Source organism: Leguminivora glycinivorella, chromosome 8 (assembly GCF_023078275.1).
Source record: "Leguminivora glycinivorella isolate SPB_JAAS2020 chromosome 8, LegGlyc_1.1, whole genome shotgun sequence".
In the NCBI taxonomy this organism is placed as follows: Eukaryota; Metazoa; Arthropoda; class Insecta; order Lepidoptera; family Tortricidae; genus Leguminivora; species Leguminivora glycinivorella.
In genome coordinates, this window is record NC_062978.1 from 26,114,888 (window position 1) to 26,132,172 (window position 17,285).

General features: G+C 35.9%; 2 protein-coding genes across 6 annotated transcripts in view; one reads left to right on the forward strand and one right to left on the reverse strand.

The window, feature by feature from the left end:
* Nucleotides 1-252: 252 nt before the first annotated feature.
* On the forward strand, nucleotides 253-9,042 carry LOC125228908 (biorientation of chromosomes in cell division protein 1-like 1). Of its 4 annotated transcripts, none has more exons than XM_048133621.1 (7): nucleotides 253-647; nucleotides 3,984-5,572; nucleotides 5,898-6,109; nucleotides 6,180-6,374; nucleotides 6,490-6,954; nucleotides 7,538-7,635; nucleotides 8,830-9,042. In XM_048133621.1, the coding sequence occupies exons 1-6, from the start codon at nucleotides 452-454 to the stop codon at nucleotides 7,596-7,598; spliced, it is 2,718 nt and encodes a 905-aa protein (XP_047989578.1). In that variant the 5' UTR covers nucleotides 253-451; the 3' UTR covers nucleotides 7,599-7,635; nucleotides 8,830-9,042. The 4 variants fall into 4 exon arrangements, with proteins under 4 accessions (XP_047989578.1, XP_047989577.1, XP_047989576.1 ...); XM_048133620.1 differs by lacking the exon at nucleotides 7,538-7,635 and adding an exon at nucleotides 7,702-7,910; XM_048133619.1 differs by lacking the exon at nucleotides 7,538-7,635 and adding an exon at nucleotides 7,702-7,896.
* A 1,272-nt stretch (nucleotides 9,043-10,314) lies between these two features.
* LOC125228813 (synaptotagmin-5-like) overlaps nucleotides 10,315-17,285 on the reverse strand; it is an 88,391-nt gene continuing 81,420 nt past the window's right edge. For both annotated transcript variants that reach the window (XM_048133499.1, XM_048133500.1), the window contains exons 5-9: nucleotides 15,653-15,873; nucleotides 14,666-14,873; nucleotides 14,084-14,310; nucleotides 13,345-13,490; nucleotides 10,315-12,818 (exon numbers count right to left, since the gene is read on the reverse strand). In XM_048133499.1, the coding sequence (XP_047989456.1) occupies nucleotides 12,672-12,818; nucleotides 13,345-13,490; nucleotides 14,084-14,310; nucleotides 14,666-14,873; nucleotides 15,653-15,873 (949 nt within the window). In that variant the 3' untranslated portion in view covers nucleotides 10,315-12,671. The remainder of the gene's footprint in view (nucleotides 12,819-13,344; nucleotides 13,491-14,083; nucleotides 14,311-14,665; nucleotides 14,874-15,652; nucleotides 15,874-17,285) is intronic.

Sequence of the window (17,285 nt, forward strand, 5' to 3'; positions counted from 1 at the left end):
TGTCATTGTCATTTTGACAGTTACGTGAGTTAAGTTACGTTACGTTGTATACAGATAATGATAACTTGAGGGCAGAGATTTAAACAAAAAATGTTTCTGAGTTATACGAGAGCGGTCGTGTGTTATGTAGACCGTGTATACAAAGTTTTATTGTGTTTCACATTTTATGCACATTTTTGTCTATGACCGACTGTCAACTTCAAGTGACTTGACATCTTGACTTGACATTCACTTCATTTCAATGTCTCATTGTCGCTTTATACTATACGTTTTCCAATCTCCATATAATTGATCAATGTAGAAATCGTTTTGCGTAGTTTATATTGTTGAAAAGAAATCTAATTTTCAATGTGGCTATAAATGTTGACTTGTTATGTACTCGTCATAAGTGAAAGTTACGTGAGGTAACTAGTTATTAACATTTTGCACATTTTTTGTCCAGCGTGCAACAATGGCTTGCGTGCAGAATCCTTCAGTCCAGGCGGACTCTGAGAGGGAGGAAGGAGAGATAGTGGATGAATTAGATGAGCTTTCGGACATATCATCGGAGGAAGAGTTTCTCCTTCGACAGAGGTTGCATATGCTTGAGAAGTACAACAATGTCCTTGAGCGTAAGAATGCGAAGCGCACAAGCGTCACAGGGCCTGGTAAGTTACTTGTTAATGACATACATAGTAGACGAGTTCTTGTTTTGATGCTCGGTTAATACATCTTTAGTAGCTATGTAGAATATTTGCTACTTGTAACATGTGTACTGAACACATTAGTGAAAGTACTAGGGTCATACTAAATTAGTTAATTCATTTTAATACCAGCTTTTTCCGCGGCTGAGCTCGTGTTAGAGAGAGACAAAAAGTAGCCTATCTCACTCTCCCTCCATCTCTTCAACTATCTCATTTTAAAGAAAAATCACGTCAATTTGTTGCTCCGTGAAAAATGGACAAACAAACACACTTTCCCATTTATATTATTAGTATGGATGACCTATAAATGAATGAATTGTAAATATGACCTCATTTGTACATATGTTTTGCAGATTTTTGAATAATATTCCATATTAATAGTGTTAGTTCCATTATTACAGTACAATCTTAATAATGTTGGATTGGTGGATAATCATATTTTTCTGTAATTTGTATAGAAATATTGTACTTATAAAATGAGTTAAATAAAACTTCTCTGGTTTTTATCCACTTTTAAAGTAAGTCAGACTGTTAAATTACACATAACATATGTGGTAAACTTGGACTTGACTTTTAATGCTGGATTACAGGATGTTTCGTACCACCAAAGTACCAGATTATCAAGATTGTACTGTATGGTTAATGGAGAAGAAACACAATTATTTTTTATTCAAATAAAAATCTTTATTGACTTTTTAATTGCCCTTTGAAGAAACATAAAAACTACCGACAAGACAAATCATAGTCGGACATTGAGTATCTTAACCTTTTCAATGCTGTCATCCCTTTGGCTAATTACAAACAGTAATTTTACCTTATTTCCATAATCATTAATATTTATTTTTGAAAGATTTTGGTTCGAAATTTCATTAAAACATCATAGCAATATTGCATGTTCGGAGGTATCAAAATAAGCTTTCTAGAAGTATATCAACTTGCCCCATACAAATTGGATCATTTTCCCGATAAAAATAACACTACTGAGAATGGCACATTGCTAGTTAGGAAACATCAGTGTCAAAATCATGGTAAATCTACAGGTCATTAACCTCTGAACAGTACATAAGTACATAGATATTACTCATGCAGTGATTACTTGTTTTGTCATTTTGAGGGTTCCGTATTCGTTATAAAGTCTATATACCACCATTATTTTCTTAATAATTAACTTTAAACTTCTGTGTGTATACTTTTTGCAGCAATACACAAATATTTATGTCAGTAAGGGTAATGAAAACAATTGTGATTTTTTATGTGTGACACAGAGTGATTTGTCTGCACCACACATCTAAAATATATGTAGTTATTTGGTGTGTTCCCATTTGTCCCCATACATAAAAATAGGTTCTGCATACAATATTAATATAAAATAAATAAATATAAATATTATAGGACATTCCCCATGGTAAGCTCAAGATGGCTTGTGTTGCAGGTACTCAGACATTGATATATATAATATACAATTACTTATATACATAGAAAACATCCATGTCTCAGGAACAAATATCTGTGCTCATCAGACAAATAAACGCCTTTACCGGGATTCGAACCCGGGACCGCGGCATAGTAGGCATTCTCACTACGCGCTAGGCCAGACCGGTCGTCATACAAACTATTCCTATCTAAATTAAAAGAATGGAATGGAGAATCAATGAATATTATAGATTTAATTTTTCAAAAATTGTTTATATACAGCAGAACCAACTTGTCACCAATTTTGAAATCAAAAACTGTGCAAATTTTGTTTTTGTGCCCATTATGGTTGTTGTTTAAAATTACGCTCGCATTGTATTGTAGCATTTGTAGCACAATCTCTGCCGTCAAAATCGCTGCTAAGTGAGATTGCTCAGACTCTAGTAGGATTCTGGACTAAATGTTGTTTTATATTGGTTTGAATTGAATGGTTTATGTGGGACAGTCACCATCAGTTATATTGGAGCTGCCTAAGCTGTCACAAATATCGGAACATGCACTCTAACATCTTAACAATAGATGTGTTCCGGTATTTTTGAGAGCTTTGGCAGCTCCAATATATTTGTTGCCAATGGCAACCATAAGCAGAGATCGGACAACAGCCGTCGTATTATGCTTCCAATTTTATCACTTATCCATGTGGATAAGACATCTGTCACTCTCACACTGACATACTTGCCAAACCGTGACGGATACTTTGTCCACATAGATAAGTGATAAAATTGGAAGTATAATACGCCGGGGCGTCATTCTAACAACATAAGGTTCATTATTCAGAAATCGTCATACAAATGACACCTAACTGTCCGATCTCTGACCATAAGTGAGTTGTCTAAGGAAAGGCTCACTTATTTGAGAGTGTGTTATATAATTGATATTATATTTTATGTTCTTGTTTCAAAAATGTGTAGCTTATAAAACAAAAAGTAAAATGCCATATAAATTGATTTTTATTGATCTTGAAAGCTAATTTTATGGGCTTGGTTATAATTAGGGTTCCGTAGTCAACTAGGAACCCTTATAGTTTCGCCATGTCTGTCTGTCCGTCCGTCCGTCCGTCCGTCCGTCCGTCCGTCCGCGGATAATCTCAGTAACCGTTAGCACTAGAAAGCTGAAATTTGGTACCAATATGTAAATCAATCACGCCAACAAAGTGCAAAAATAAAAAATGGAAAAAAATGTTTTATTAGGGTACCCCCCTACATGTAAAGTGGGGGCTGATATTTTTTTTCAATCCAATCCCAACGTGTGATATATTGTTGGGTAGGTATTTAAAAATGAATAAGGGTTTACTAAGATCGTTTTTTGATAATATTAATATTTTCGGAAATAATCTCTCGTAAAGGAAAAAAAAGTGCGTCCCCCCCCCTCTAACTTTTGAACCATATGTTTAAAAAATATGAAAAAAATCACAAAAGTAGAACTTTATAAATACTTTCTAGGAAAATTGTTTTGAACTTGATAGGTTTAGTAGTTTTTTAGAAAAATACGGAAAACTACGGAACCCTACACTGAGCGTGGCCCGACACGGTCTTGGCCGGTTTTTTTTAAACAGTTTAATAATTACTGTATCGTCTGTATCTGTCATTATATCATTGTATTTTTTTGTCTCTGTTTTACACTTATAGCTAAATGTTTTAAATTGCCAAGTTCCTTTGCAATAAATATGCAAAAGCAACCTATTTAGTAATTACATATATATTATTATTATAACTTCGCACTTTAAGATATTTAGATGAACATAATTATAACGAAATCGTATTTACTTATAATTAATATGCATGCACTACCTCACTTTGCACTGAGATTCTTAAATATAACTTTTAGGTAAAAAATGTAAGGACAATGATGCATTTTTATGTGATCTCTCTGAGATATCGGCCACAGAATTGGAAGAACCTTATGTAGTTGCTAAAGATAACAAGGAACAAAAACATTTAAAATCATATCATAAACCAAAACGAAGAAAAGATCCACTACCTGATAATAATTTAGCTAAACGGGTGTACAGAAAAAAATCTAACAAAACTAAGAAAAGGGCAACAGTTTTATCTGAATCAAGTGATGAATCTGATGATGAGTATAGAAATAAAAGGCGAAAGTTAGCTGTAGCTGTCAATAAGGGTAATGTCGATAAATCAACCCTGAAAGCAAGACTGGAAAAAATGCTTTGTGGTACACAAAACCCGGAACATGATAGATTCTTTCCGAATTTACAATCTGAAACTCATATTGTGTCCATTAATAACGAGATTTCGATAGAAAAAGTAAATACCTTAGATGCTTCAAATGAAGTCAATAAAGATTCTACCAATCAACAAGTATATGAATCTGTAGACTTATGTTCTGACATAGATACTAAAGATAGTGGAAATAATGGCAGCACTATAAGTGTACAATCAAGCACTGAAAATTATGGTAGTATTATAAGTGTACCTTCAGAAATCCATTCCGCCTTAGAATTAGCCCAAGAGACTGTTCAAGTAAAAAATATAACCATAAACGAAACTCAAAATACCAGAGATTCAGACGAAGATTTAGAATTATTAAGAGAACACGCTCTAAAAACAAAGGCTGTCAAGAACAACAGTCAAAAGATTGAAGTAGAGAAACAAAATATACAGCAGACCGATGTCATTGACGAAAAAGATGCTTTGCTGCTGTCAGGAGATGAAGATAGTGATACGGCAGAACTTCGGTTGATATGTCTAAAATCTGCTTTATTGAAAAAAGCCTTTGAAAGGAAACAAAAACAAAAGTTAAAGAAACGACTGTCCCAGTCTATGAATTTAGATGATGAACTTATGAGAGATCAGATTGAGTATATGAATCAAATGTTGTCAGATAATAATACTGATATAGAATCGGTCGATATGGATATTGGTTCTGACGGTGACGAGAAAAGTAAAGATTCTCTCATTGAATCTTTAAAACCTACGAATATAGAATATGAAAAAGTAATTGCGGTGGAAAGTACTGAACAGAATGGAATAACGGAACTAATCAATCCTAAGGAGGATGAATTTGAGGAGGATGAAGATCTCCTTCGTGCCAAATTATTAACTTCATTAAGTAAAAACTTGCCTAATCTTATTCACCCTAATGATATGAGTAATATCACAAATAGTGATTTCCCAAAGAAAGATAGCGAGACTGAAAAACAGGTCAATAATATACCAGAGGAGAAAAGATTTATAATTAGCATTGGAAATTCTGATTCGGAGGGCGAACATGAGGCAACTAAAAATTTAACAAAGATGCATATGAAATTGTCGGAACAAGCAGACTTCCAGCAAAAACTAGACATGTTTTTAAAATCTACCCGTATGGAGGTAGAAAAGAGTGTTCTTCCTGATGTTGTCCAACAGCCTATCGTGCCGCCTGTGCCAAAAACGAAGGAAAAATTCGTTCCAAAGGTAAGAGACCATAATGTTGTCCTACGTATGATAAGGAGCCATGAACCTGGTTCTTGACTGGAATGGAACCAGCTTCTTTTATTACGCTGTATCTCCTGATTGGAGCCTTCCGGCTACGAGAGCTGTCGTTCTAATTTTCTGATCGTGGAAGACTTTTTGTCTTTGCTACCCTAAAGCTAGATTTATGCTTTTTTTCAATAATTATTTGAATTTGCCTGGACAATGTCGATTGTTAAGTTAACTCTGACGTGTGTTGTGGTCATTAATTAATAAGATTAAATGTCGTATTAGATTTGTAATTTTAAAACCCATCACTCAATTTCAGACTGTAAACCATCTGCCAAAATCGGAACAAATCGAGTATAAGAATTTGGTAAAAAGAATGGCTGAGTTGGAAAAGATTAAAAATGCAAGACAATCGTCGATAATGGTAAATAAAGAAACGAAGCCAATGGAAACACTAAAACCTCGTAATTTTGGCACTAGAGAACAACTTAAGACAAGTAAAGATTTAGAAGAACAAATAGCATTATCAAGGTACTAGTGATTTCTAATATTAAGATTATTTTTACGTCGTTGTTTTTTCATTAAACATTTATATTTCCAGAAAAACTATAGCAGAAGAGTCAGCCAAAGTGCTTAAACTGAAGGAAGAGGCAACGAAATTATCACACAAGTATAAAATTGTATCAACTGAACTTCGAAATATAGCAACTGCCATAACTTTAAATAAAAAGCAACAAAAGGTTGCTCAGATTAAGTTGTCTAAAATAAGATCTCAACATCAGCTGCTGATAAACAGGTATTGGTACTTTTGCATAAAACCATGTTTTATTTAGTTTCTTCGTTTTACTTAGAAATAGCATTTGTTTGGTTTTTGTTTTGCGTATATTTAACTTTTTAAATATGTTTCACAGCTCAGCTACTTCCAAACATTCCATACCAAACGGTAATATAGCTCCAAAAGTTCATGGCCCACAAAAACTATCAGTAACCACTAAAAGACCTCAGAAAGAAAATGCCCCAGTTGAGGAAGTAAAAACTGTACAATTATATAATCCATCAACACATAGTGACCTACAGTCAGTTAAAGTGAGTGTAGTAAATGATAGAATGGAAGAACCAAACCCTAGATTATCAGTTCAGATAGATGTTGCTAATAATAAAAAGACAGTAAAATTGCCTAAAGACCCAGTTAAGAATACATTTATAGAAAACTGTGTGGAATCTAAAATAAACGATGGAAACATCGATGTCAATGTAGAACTCGTTGACAGAGGCAAGAAAGATGTAAAAGAACTGAGTGACAGTAATTGGGGAAGTAAGAATAAACTGATAGATGATGATTATAAGTCACCGCTCCAAGCTTTAGGCTCTGCAAAGTAAGTTAATTAGCTTGATGCATGTGTTACAAAAAAAATCTGTTAATGTTCCTTAAAAAAGGTAATTTTTCATTTTGATTTTAAATTCATATTGGTCCTACTGTTGAAGATTAGGGGAATCATAATAAGTCTAAGAAGCATTTTCGATCATTGTCAGAGTTATATGAAACAGAACATATTTTATAAGCTATTCTTCCTGTCTTCAACATTAGTATGTTTATCAACGCCACAATCATAATAATTTTAAACGATTCCTATTTGTTCTATATATATAATAACATTTAAAATTGCGACTCGTTGCGCTTACATGATCCTCGAAATGCATATCTGCATATGTAACTAAAACTTTACACTAATAGAAGTTTTTTTTTTGTTTTACTATTTTCAAATAAACAGCTTTACTCTCAGACTAACATCGTAAGTTCAATAATAGAGTTCTTGGTTGACGAAATCGTATACATAGCCCAAAAACAGTTTCGTGTTTGGAGAGAAATACATTTTGTGTTTTTTTGTTATGAAATTATGGAACAAACAGGAATATCTACTTTGACCACTTAATAACATTGTTTTTGGTCCCCATTAGGTGTATACATAATAGAACAAGAAAATGTGCATGTTTCAATTATCGCTTCCGATTTAAATGAGTGGAAGAATGCGTACACATCGCTGGCGGCGTGCGATGTAAGTATGCAGTTCACCTCTCCACATCCCACTTCTGATGTCTATATTAACACAAACACTTTTCAGCTGGGACCCCAACGCTGTGCTCTGCCGTTTCGAGATTGGGGGCAATTGCAAAGACCCTGATTGCAAATATCTACACCCAAAAATACAGGAACAATGACACTTTACACATACACATTGCTGCCACACACTGCCATACTATACATACATTTACATACACTTGTTGATATTTCTCCTGCTGGACTCTACAGACAATGTGTAAAGTATATGACGTATATGTATTATGTATCATGGATTTATTTTTTAAATTGCTAACATGTACGAGTTATAAAATATTGTAATGTGGGACTAGACTAATGGCTGCTACTTGGAGTTGGAATATTTTATTAAATCGAAAAAATTGAAAAAAAAAAGTAGAAATAGTTGATCATTGATCAACTATTCAACATAGAAGGATTTAATTTAACACTTACAATAACAGTATAAGTACATGTACTGAATTAATTATTTAACTCTGATATTGATTGCTATACGCTATCTGTCGTATATAAAAAATCTCTATCATTGGTATCATTACCGACAGAGAATTAACTCACAGATAATCAGTATGTTTTTGATACCAAATTTTATTGCAGACTGTAATGTTCTTTTAACAGGCAACTTTCTAATTAATCAAAGTTTCTAAATTATTAATTAATTTGCGATGTTTTATCACAGTTCTCATAGCCTCGTGTGTCCATTAGCAATTAGTCCGACGGTACCATAATATTGCATTGTCACCTAACTTATGTATTTATAGAAAGTTATAGCTCAAACGCATATTTTGAAGCGAGATATAGCTACATCTTGATATATTTTGATTGATTGTTTTACCCATCTGATACAATATGCAATTACAAATTTTATGGTAAATTTTTAAACGTGAATGTATATCAATATCATAATTGTGTTTTTGTCGCCAAATAACTAGCTGAAGACAATGCTGTTTGGTTCGTTTGCATGTTATGAACGTCACTGGACTATAAACCATATTTATCAAATAAAAATTATTGATGTCGATAAGCGCTACACAATTGTTAACCTTGGCAATGTTTCTTTTTCACGATCATTTGAATTCAATACTTCGCTTATCATTATTTGTACGTTTCGACTCATATCAGTTGATTAAATAACTTTTTTATGCGGTTCTAGTTGGTGTTGCCGGCTGACGTCTTCCTACAGTGGTAAGTTCCGGTAAATACTAGTCATAGTGAATAATAGTAGTGGTCTCTCGGACTATGCCCGTAACTATCGGATCTCGCAACGTTGGTAAAATGTATGTTCTAGTTAAGTTTTATTATAAATATTTTTAAAATACATACAATATTGTACAATTTGAAAAGTATAATAAATTATTATTTTGTATTCTTTGTTTTATTTATGACCACATTTTATATCCTTTGAATGTATATCCATAACGTAGGTACAAGCTAAATTCCATGCAGAGATGTAACGGATGTGGTTTTAACGGAAGCGGAAGCGGAAGTTTTGAATTTAGTTTAACGGAAGCAGAAGCGGAACCAGAACCAGAAGCGGAGCTTATAGATGTTAAAAACGAAATGAAAAAATACCACATAGGTATAACATAAACCAAAACTAATTAAATTACCTAGAACTTTTAGGTGTTTACTGTTCAGCCTGTAATCAGCCTTTAGGCCCACTTAGGTTTTAAAAACGAAAAGAAAAGTTACCTGATATTTTATCTTAAGTATATCATTCATTACAATCCAAAAATTTAAATCACCTTGAACTTTAAGATTGTTTGTTGTTTAGGTAATCACGTATGAATCCTTTTAAACCTTTATTATGCCGTAAAAGGTTTTAGAAACGACAAGAAAACTTACTCGTAGGTAGTATAATACAATCCAAAACTAACCAGTAAAAATTATATGTGTAATTGTTAGCACACAATTAAATTTTTAAATTAAATGGAGTGATTGTAAAAGAAGTTGTATTTAATAAACAAATTAGCAGCTTTATCTCCCGGCAGTTTGCTTCTAAGGGGTTCGTAGATAAGCCCTGCACCACTGAATAGTTCTTCACTCGCTACTAACTAGGTGGACAGGACAAATATTGGCGCGCAATGGAATGAAGCGATTGATGTTTAGTATCGCAGCACGTGGCAAGCGGAGAGATGAGCGAATGACAGGTATAGACCTGTTGGTCTTTGATGTACGCCGCTCATGTCCCACCGTCGCGCTAGGTACCGACATCCGTTATAACTTCCGTTTGAAAAATAACAGAACCGGAACAGAAGCGGATGTGTAAAACAAAACGGAAGTTCCGCAGAAACGGAAGCAGAAGCAGAGCTCCGTTACATCCCTGATTCCATGACAAGAAAACTAATGATGTACATATACTTATGATATGAATTTCATGGCTTTCCAATGTAGAGAAGACTTGTAAAATATATTCTCTGGCATACTTAAGCTGGGTTTATCAGTAGAAGTAGGTACGTGCGAAATTATAGTGGTTTAGCTACTTTTTACGCCGTCATTTTTAAAGGCACTTTTGACTGACAAACTGGGTCATCTACTTATACTCTGGCACACCATTGCCATAGTTCAAGTGAATGTTTAAGTCTGCAATATCTTTTCTGGTGAACGATGAGATAATAAAACAAACTAGATCTTACAAATAGACATTTTATTCAGACATTGTAAAGAAATAAAAAGTAAAACTTTCTCCACACAAAGATACATATAGTTCCAAATTTATACGTATATTTTTAGGAATAATTACAATATAATTACATAAGAATAGAATATTTATGAACGACTGCACAGAAGACGTCGCCCCTATGTTGCGACGAGAGAATACTGATACAATAGTACAATATTATCCATACTAACAGTAAAGGCTCTACAGACGAGCGAATCTAACCACCAATCTGTTCCATTCCACTACAAGGGCGTCCGCTAACTGCTACGGGGTGCACGTAACGGGCGACGCATGTGAGTGCCAATGGATGTATTGGCTAAGGTGCGCGACTGCTGCTGTCCTCATTTTATGGGCTTTTCTATGATTAAATCTTAGAGTGAACTAGTTCCAACTGTCGCTGTTTGAAATGCCCTTGGCTTACGTGAATTTGTGACAATCAGCGCCACTTCCTTTGTTGCTGATAGGTAGAAACACGGACACAGTCACTGCATAAGGGTTTCTTTTGTACCTACCTCTTTGATACCGAACCCGAAAAACATCTTCGAGACCAATGCTCATACTATTTTCGTTAACCCGTTTCTGGTATCGAGAGCCCCCAAGCTGATAGTTAGATTGCTCTGTAGATCCCCAAAAATGGATGAGGACAAATTTCGACAGTTGTCGTTGATAAATAGTTACAATATTCACTAACTATGGATTAAGTACAATCATTAAAAATAATCTTAACTCCTTTAGTAAAGTTCATAAGTATATAGGCGTTCCAAAGCTCAACATTTCGATCATTTCCAAATTTTATCAGTTTTTGGCAGTATTTTACAAGTAACTTATAGGTAATTTAAGATTATGGCTATGTTCATCGTTGAATACTGCATGACCATCTATGAGTTTGAGAATAATGTATCTAATAACAGTATTTAACTTATCTGTAGATATGTAATGTAAGTAAATGCCTATGGTAACATTATTATTGTAAGGATAAGGTCAACTGTGGTGAATTACTGCACAGGGGCTGGTATTTATTAGAGTTATTAACATTAAGTACATTCTTTGAAGTAATTAGGATGTATTCACACTTCCGCCAGGACTCGAACCCGCGACCAACGGCTTTGCCGGAGCCGTCGCTATGACCAACTTAGCCGAAACTAAAAATCACACTAATTTTTAATCAAAAATACCTAGTCGTCATGCATTTTTAATAACTGAAATCTATAAAAATATTGGTTTCTTCAGTCAAATTCTATAGACAATAATAATTTTGATATTAGTTTAGAGGTAGCCTATTGAAGAATAATGTGAGATGAAACTGCGCCTTGTAATATATTAAATAGATAAAGCTATATTAATACTCTTTCACATTACCGACAATGCTTTTTGAATCTGTAGGACATTGGGCAACCTATAATACCTATTAAGATTTAAGTTCATAATCATAAATTAACTTTGCCGCCATTAAAAACTTTTTCTTATACCATAAACAATTTCAAAAGTGATGTCTGACGCCGGTTAATACGTTTGAGAAGACAATTGTTTGGCTGAACATATTTTTCTTAGGCCTTTAATTTGTGAAGGATACCTATTATAAACACAGGAGATAAGACATTATTATTTCTTACGATTGTTTCGCTCCTACTAGTCACGCGAACATGGCAAAAGTAATGGCTCATGGCTCTTGTTTTGTCTGATGTGTGTGCCTGAAAGGTAAGATGTGCTAGACTGCTAGTGCTTTGGAGAGAGGCACGCGGTCAAAATATGTTTTACTCCTACTTTATTGCGAAATATCCATAGAAAGTGACCCATTATCGTTCTTTGTATCATTACATATATATTGGTTAGACAGTGACAATTATAATATTTAATCATACCTATATAGAAAACACCAATTAAAACTTAAATGGTAAGTAATATTTAAACGACCATATTATTTTTCGTAAATTAGGTTACCTATAAGTAGGTGCAGTACACCGACAAAAGTCAAATCGGTACGACAGACATAGATAATCACGTGGCCATTTCCTTTAAGTACTCTAGTTATTTAACTTTTCAGAGATTTCAATAGATAAGTTAGATAACTTATTAGATCTGGATTAAGATATGGATTTGGTCTTTCAGTGTCGAAACGGAATAGGTAGCTTTTATTACAGATCGAGGTACGATCATAAAAGCTCTAACAGACTATCGCACCAGAAAGTTAAACCGAGAAATATATATCTGGCTCGCTCTCACCTATGGATGACCTTCGCGGTGCGATGTCTTACGGTTTTAAGTTTCGATTGGTGTTTTCTATCACCGGTTGTCATGTCTACTGCTGTGTTCCCGCTTTGTCTTGTCTCTGTCTATCTGAGCGTGTGCCACATGGCGACAGCTTTACGCGTCTCCTGAGACATTTGCGCCCAGTGTCGGCCTTCGGCGGCGGGCTCGGCGGCCCCGACGCAGCACCAGCCGACGACCAGGCCGCTGCCGCCGCCCGTCACCACACACACCTGGAAAATGTTGAAAAATATTTAAGTATGCCTCAGTTTCCATAAATTCGTTTTCAACAAGCAAAAACGTCTGCGAAAGATGTACCCTTGGGTCTCGAACTCGTGGCTTTTAGATTGATTGAACCACCAAGACCTCATCAGGACCAGTGAGTCTTCCCTCCTTATGTGTCAATATATAGGGACACTAGTAACATCTACCGCAAGTTACTATAGTCGCAATGGATTGGATGTTACTATAGTTATGACGTGCTACCCATTATTATTTTTTTACAATGCAATAACGTCTGCAATTAGGTAGTTTAGAATAAATTAAAAGTATTACTTAGATATATTACTACTTGCGGTGAGATTTGAACTCACGGTCTCTGAATCGAGAATGTATACCAGGCTGAGAACTTCTGCCACTCGACTGCGAAGCTGAAGTAGCGGAAAACCACGAGCCAGAAGGTCGGATATAGGACAACCGTATATGAAACAGCAAGAAATCCATAAAAGAGGCATACATTAAGTATAAGGTGGGAGTTACCTCAATGGAAGCCTCGTTTAAATGTCCGGACGCCAGGCTGAACGACAGCGCTTCGTTCCAAACTGGATTATTGATCTCTTTTCTGTTGGTCTTCTTCTTCTTCACTCGTTTACCGTTCACCAGGAGGTATACTTTTACGTATACATCTGGAAGAATAAGGAAACCAGATAATTTACTACCACACTCTAAAAGTTTTAATAGTTATTTGTTATACAAGGGGGCAAAGTTGTATTTTAACGCCGAGTGTGGAATTGAAAAACGAGCAAGAGAAAGGATTCTATAGTTGAACCACGAGCGAAGCGAGTGGTTCGAGAATAGAATCCTGAACTTGCGAGTTTTTTAACACACGAGAAGTAAAATACATTTGCACCCGAGTGTAACACAAAACTTTTTCCCTCACTATAGCGAGGAAACTACAACGCAGAAAATGCGTTTATCACTGCTTCCAGTAGTTCCACAGGTGGTAAATCATCTTTATTACTAGATTCACCTACTTTTATCAATATTAAAGCAGTTAATTTGACTTTATTCAAGGTCAAATTACTTTACCCACTAGTGGATAAAATGCGTTTTTACCCGCTGGTATTAAAGGACAAAACACGTGTTTCCGAGCTTTTGAGGGGAAAAATATGTGATTATAAACATGACTAATAATCAGTCAATCTGCAATAAGTAGGTCCTGTTGTTAAAGAAGGTACCTACAATGGCAGGCGTTTAAGATATAGGAAATGAAACATACCTAAGGCGTCTTTTCCTTCCTGAGGTGGCAACAGATTCCTTGCCTTCAACACAACTACGGTCAGTCTCTCAGCAGACGGCAAATAAGAAAGAGACAGTAGTAGCTCTTGCAGCTCCTCTGGCGGTCTACGTTCCCTGGACAGCTCTGCCCATACTTCTGTGCCCCCCGCCACTTCTACTCGGGATAGGGAGACTTTAGCTGAACCCATTACTTCGTTCCGGGAGAATCTAGAATGGACAAAAATAGGGATTATTAAAAGATCTAAAAAACATGATGCCCTGCACAGTTAACTAAATAAGCTGACGCAAATGGTCTTCGAAGCTTCACAAAAAGAGCATAGCCTACTCGTAACTTATATCTTAGGTCGGCAACTCAATTACGATCCATCTAGTGCTGTGTGTTGGCAAAGATAGCCCCGTCTGTTCAATGGCATAATTTCACCGCAACATTTGCACCAGCGAGGCTGTTTAAATAGCTGCCATGCCAACTTAGCTTGGTATGCCTCTAAAATGACTGCAGCAAGACTGATACAAACTTCAAATCTTCAAGGAATTAACGTATTCCCAAAATACTCGTAGGTACCTGTCGTAGTCAAAGACTTGCAACAGCAGCGTCTTGTCCCGCAGCTCGTCATGGGAAACGGGGAACTTGAAGTGCTGGTCGAAGAAGGGGTTCGCCTCGTTACGGTGCACGGGGGTCTGTCTCGTGCGGGTGTCCACGGAGGGGAGTAGGGTCACTCGCACGTAGGGGTCGTTGAAGCCACCCGCTTCGTAGCCGGCTAGGTCATGGGCTGAAAAACAAAAACAAATTCTATAAATTACTTCTAGATATATGATAATTAAGACAGGGATAGGATACACTAGGTGACATACATTTAATGACACACTACAGGTCACACATGTAACCAATAACGTCAGTTGCAGAACTTCGGACCGTCAACATCAGGTCCTGAGGATGCCTCGTAGAGAGGCGAAACACGTGTCGAGTTTTGTATTTTTGGTGGTGGGTTGTTATATTTATTTGCGTATATTTTTGCGGTGGAAGGGTAGGAAAATTAATTGCATGTAAAAAATACGCAAGTTGTAAGTATAACGGGTTAGCACTGATTGACTTGCACGTTATCAATTCGCGGATTAGCAAAGGAATGTTCTAGTTTACGACCAATAACGCGTTAAGTAGCGCGACTTTTCTCGACATAAGATATGTAACAACACCGCTTCTGGCCGGGAGTCCCTAGACTATCTACCTAGGTACTTACCTACATATGTATAATGTCCGACCAAGGTCTCGTTTCTCGGTCAAAATACTTAGAGATTCTCGGTCAGGCCGAGACTGTGAGTTTGTTAAGAAAGTGTGACAAAACCACAAAAATGGCGGAAGTACATTCGAAACGGCGTTTTTAGTTTACATGCCAGCAGCAATAGCCCAGGACTTTTAGACTACCTACTCTGTCTCAGCGGTAGTGTAATCTGTGTAATGTAAAAAAGTAGGTACTAACCCTCAATCAAAGTGGGGAGCCACTGCTGCTCTCTACTTTAATTTAAGTCAAATGAGAAGTAAGGAGCTCACCCTCAATAAGATGCACCTCTAAATCCGACCGGTCAAAGTCGTATTTCAGCCTCAAATGCAACCGTCCCAACGACGGGCCAGCGCCCTCCAGCTCTATAAGCAAGGGTGCTTCTCGTTTGGTATACAAAGCTGGTTGTAGGGCTCCAAGGGCGCTCGGGGCTCCAGGCGAGAGGGGGGCGCCACTGCTGCTCTCCACGAGGGAGTTGCTGCGGTCTATCCGTCTGGAAAGATAAATAAAATAGATAATCTAAGCGCAACTATGGGAACAAATCAAGTTATTTTTAACAAATATTTTGATTTGTGGTTTGTAGTAACATATAAATTAAAAATCGAAATAAGATGTCATAATATATTAAAGAAAAAAAACCGACACCCCCAGTGGCGAAGGCCGGATTCGAACTGGTCTTTAGCAATCCGGGCTAACGCCATGAACCCCTAGGCCACCCCGTCCGGGGGTCAGACTTTAATATATGACATCTTATATCGATTTTTAAAATAATCTAAGGTAAAAAAAAAAACTTTCAACCGCCTTTTACGTGTATACCTTATAAATCCGCTTCTTAAACGTATCCCAGATCTGATATTTTTTTTTGTTTATGGCTAAATTTTTTTAAAGGTAAATAGAATTGAGAGCTACCTGAAAGGTTCTCGATCAAAATTTAAAAATTAACATTCCTTAAATTCAGCAAGTAAGTCAATAGATATTTAAGGGGTAAGGAATGTATAAAATTCTAAATTTTGACTTTCTGCACGACATCATTTTAAAAGTTGGTTTGACTATCAATTATCACTCAATGTAATTACTTAGCAAATTCCCTGATTTCAGGTAAGTAAACAAAATTTTATTCCCAATCTTTGTTAGAGTTCAGGGCGCAAAATAATCCATAAAACAGATAAGTGGCTACTATATATGAATTATAATTAGTATGCGTACCTACATAATCAAGGATCTTTCCCAGAGCGGTCTAAAACCGACCCGTCAGCAACAGATTCGCCGCAACCAGTGAGCGGAATGGTTTTATTTTATATATTTAAGTTCCAAAATTATTATGGAGCAGCATTGACTAAAAACTCCATAAATCTTTAAATAACATCCCAAAATTATTGCGATGATTTTAACGTAGACGTTAGTAGTAGTTTAGACATTAAGCTTAAGATAAATAGATAGACCGGATATTTCAGTGTTAAAAATATGTCTTAACGTCAAACTTGGGTAAATCCGTGGGTAAATCTTTCTGCTATAAGGTTGATTATCTTTCAGATTATATTATATTTTTTATATAGGTATTCAACCTTAAAGCAGAATGAATTTACCCAAGTGTGAAGTTAAGCGACACAAATGACGTTTGAAAATGATTTTGACGTTGACAAGAACGTCCTTTTTGACACTGACCCTAATTGTTTCTAAAGCTAAAAGTTCGAATTGAGCCGAAAGCTGCTTCAAATTTTGTATTTATTGGGTAGAATCACATCATAGGGCTGATATTATCGTAATATTGCGTACGATAATTAGGTTCTTAATCGTCCTAAGTACATGTACGATAATTATTGTAATTCAAAAGTCTAGCGAAGAAAAGCCACCAGCTGCCTATCACTTTGGTTTTGAGTTAAAAAGCCGCGAAGAGGGCTCGCG

Bases quoted from the DNA above. Each gene is read 5' to 3' on its own strand.
- LOC125228908 (XM_048133620.1), top strand. From the start codon at position 452: ATGGCTTGCGTGCAGAATCCTTCAGTCCAGGCGGACTCTGAGAGGGAG. The intron at 6,110-6,179 runs GTACTAGTGATT...TTATATTTCCAG, and splicing joins GAACAAATAGCATTATCAAG to AAAAACTATAGCAGAAGAGT. The intron at 6,955-7,701 runs GTAAGTTAATTA...AACACTTTTCAG, and splicing joins CAAGCTTTAGGCTCTGCAAA to CTGGGACCCCAACGCTGTGC.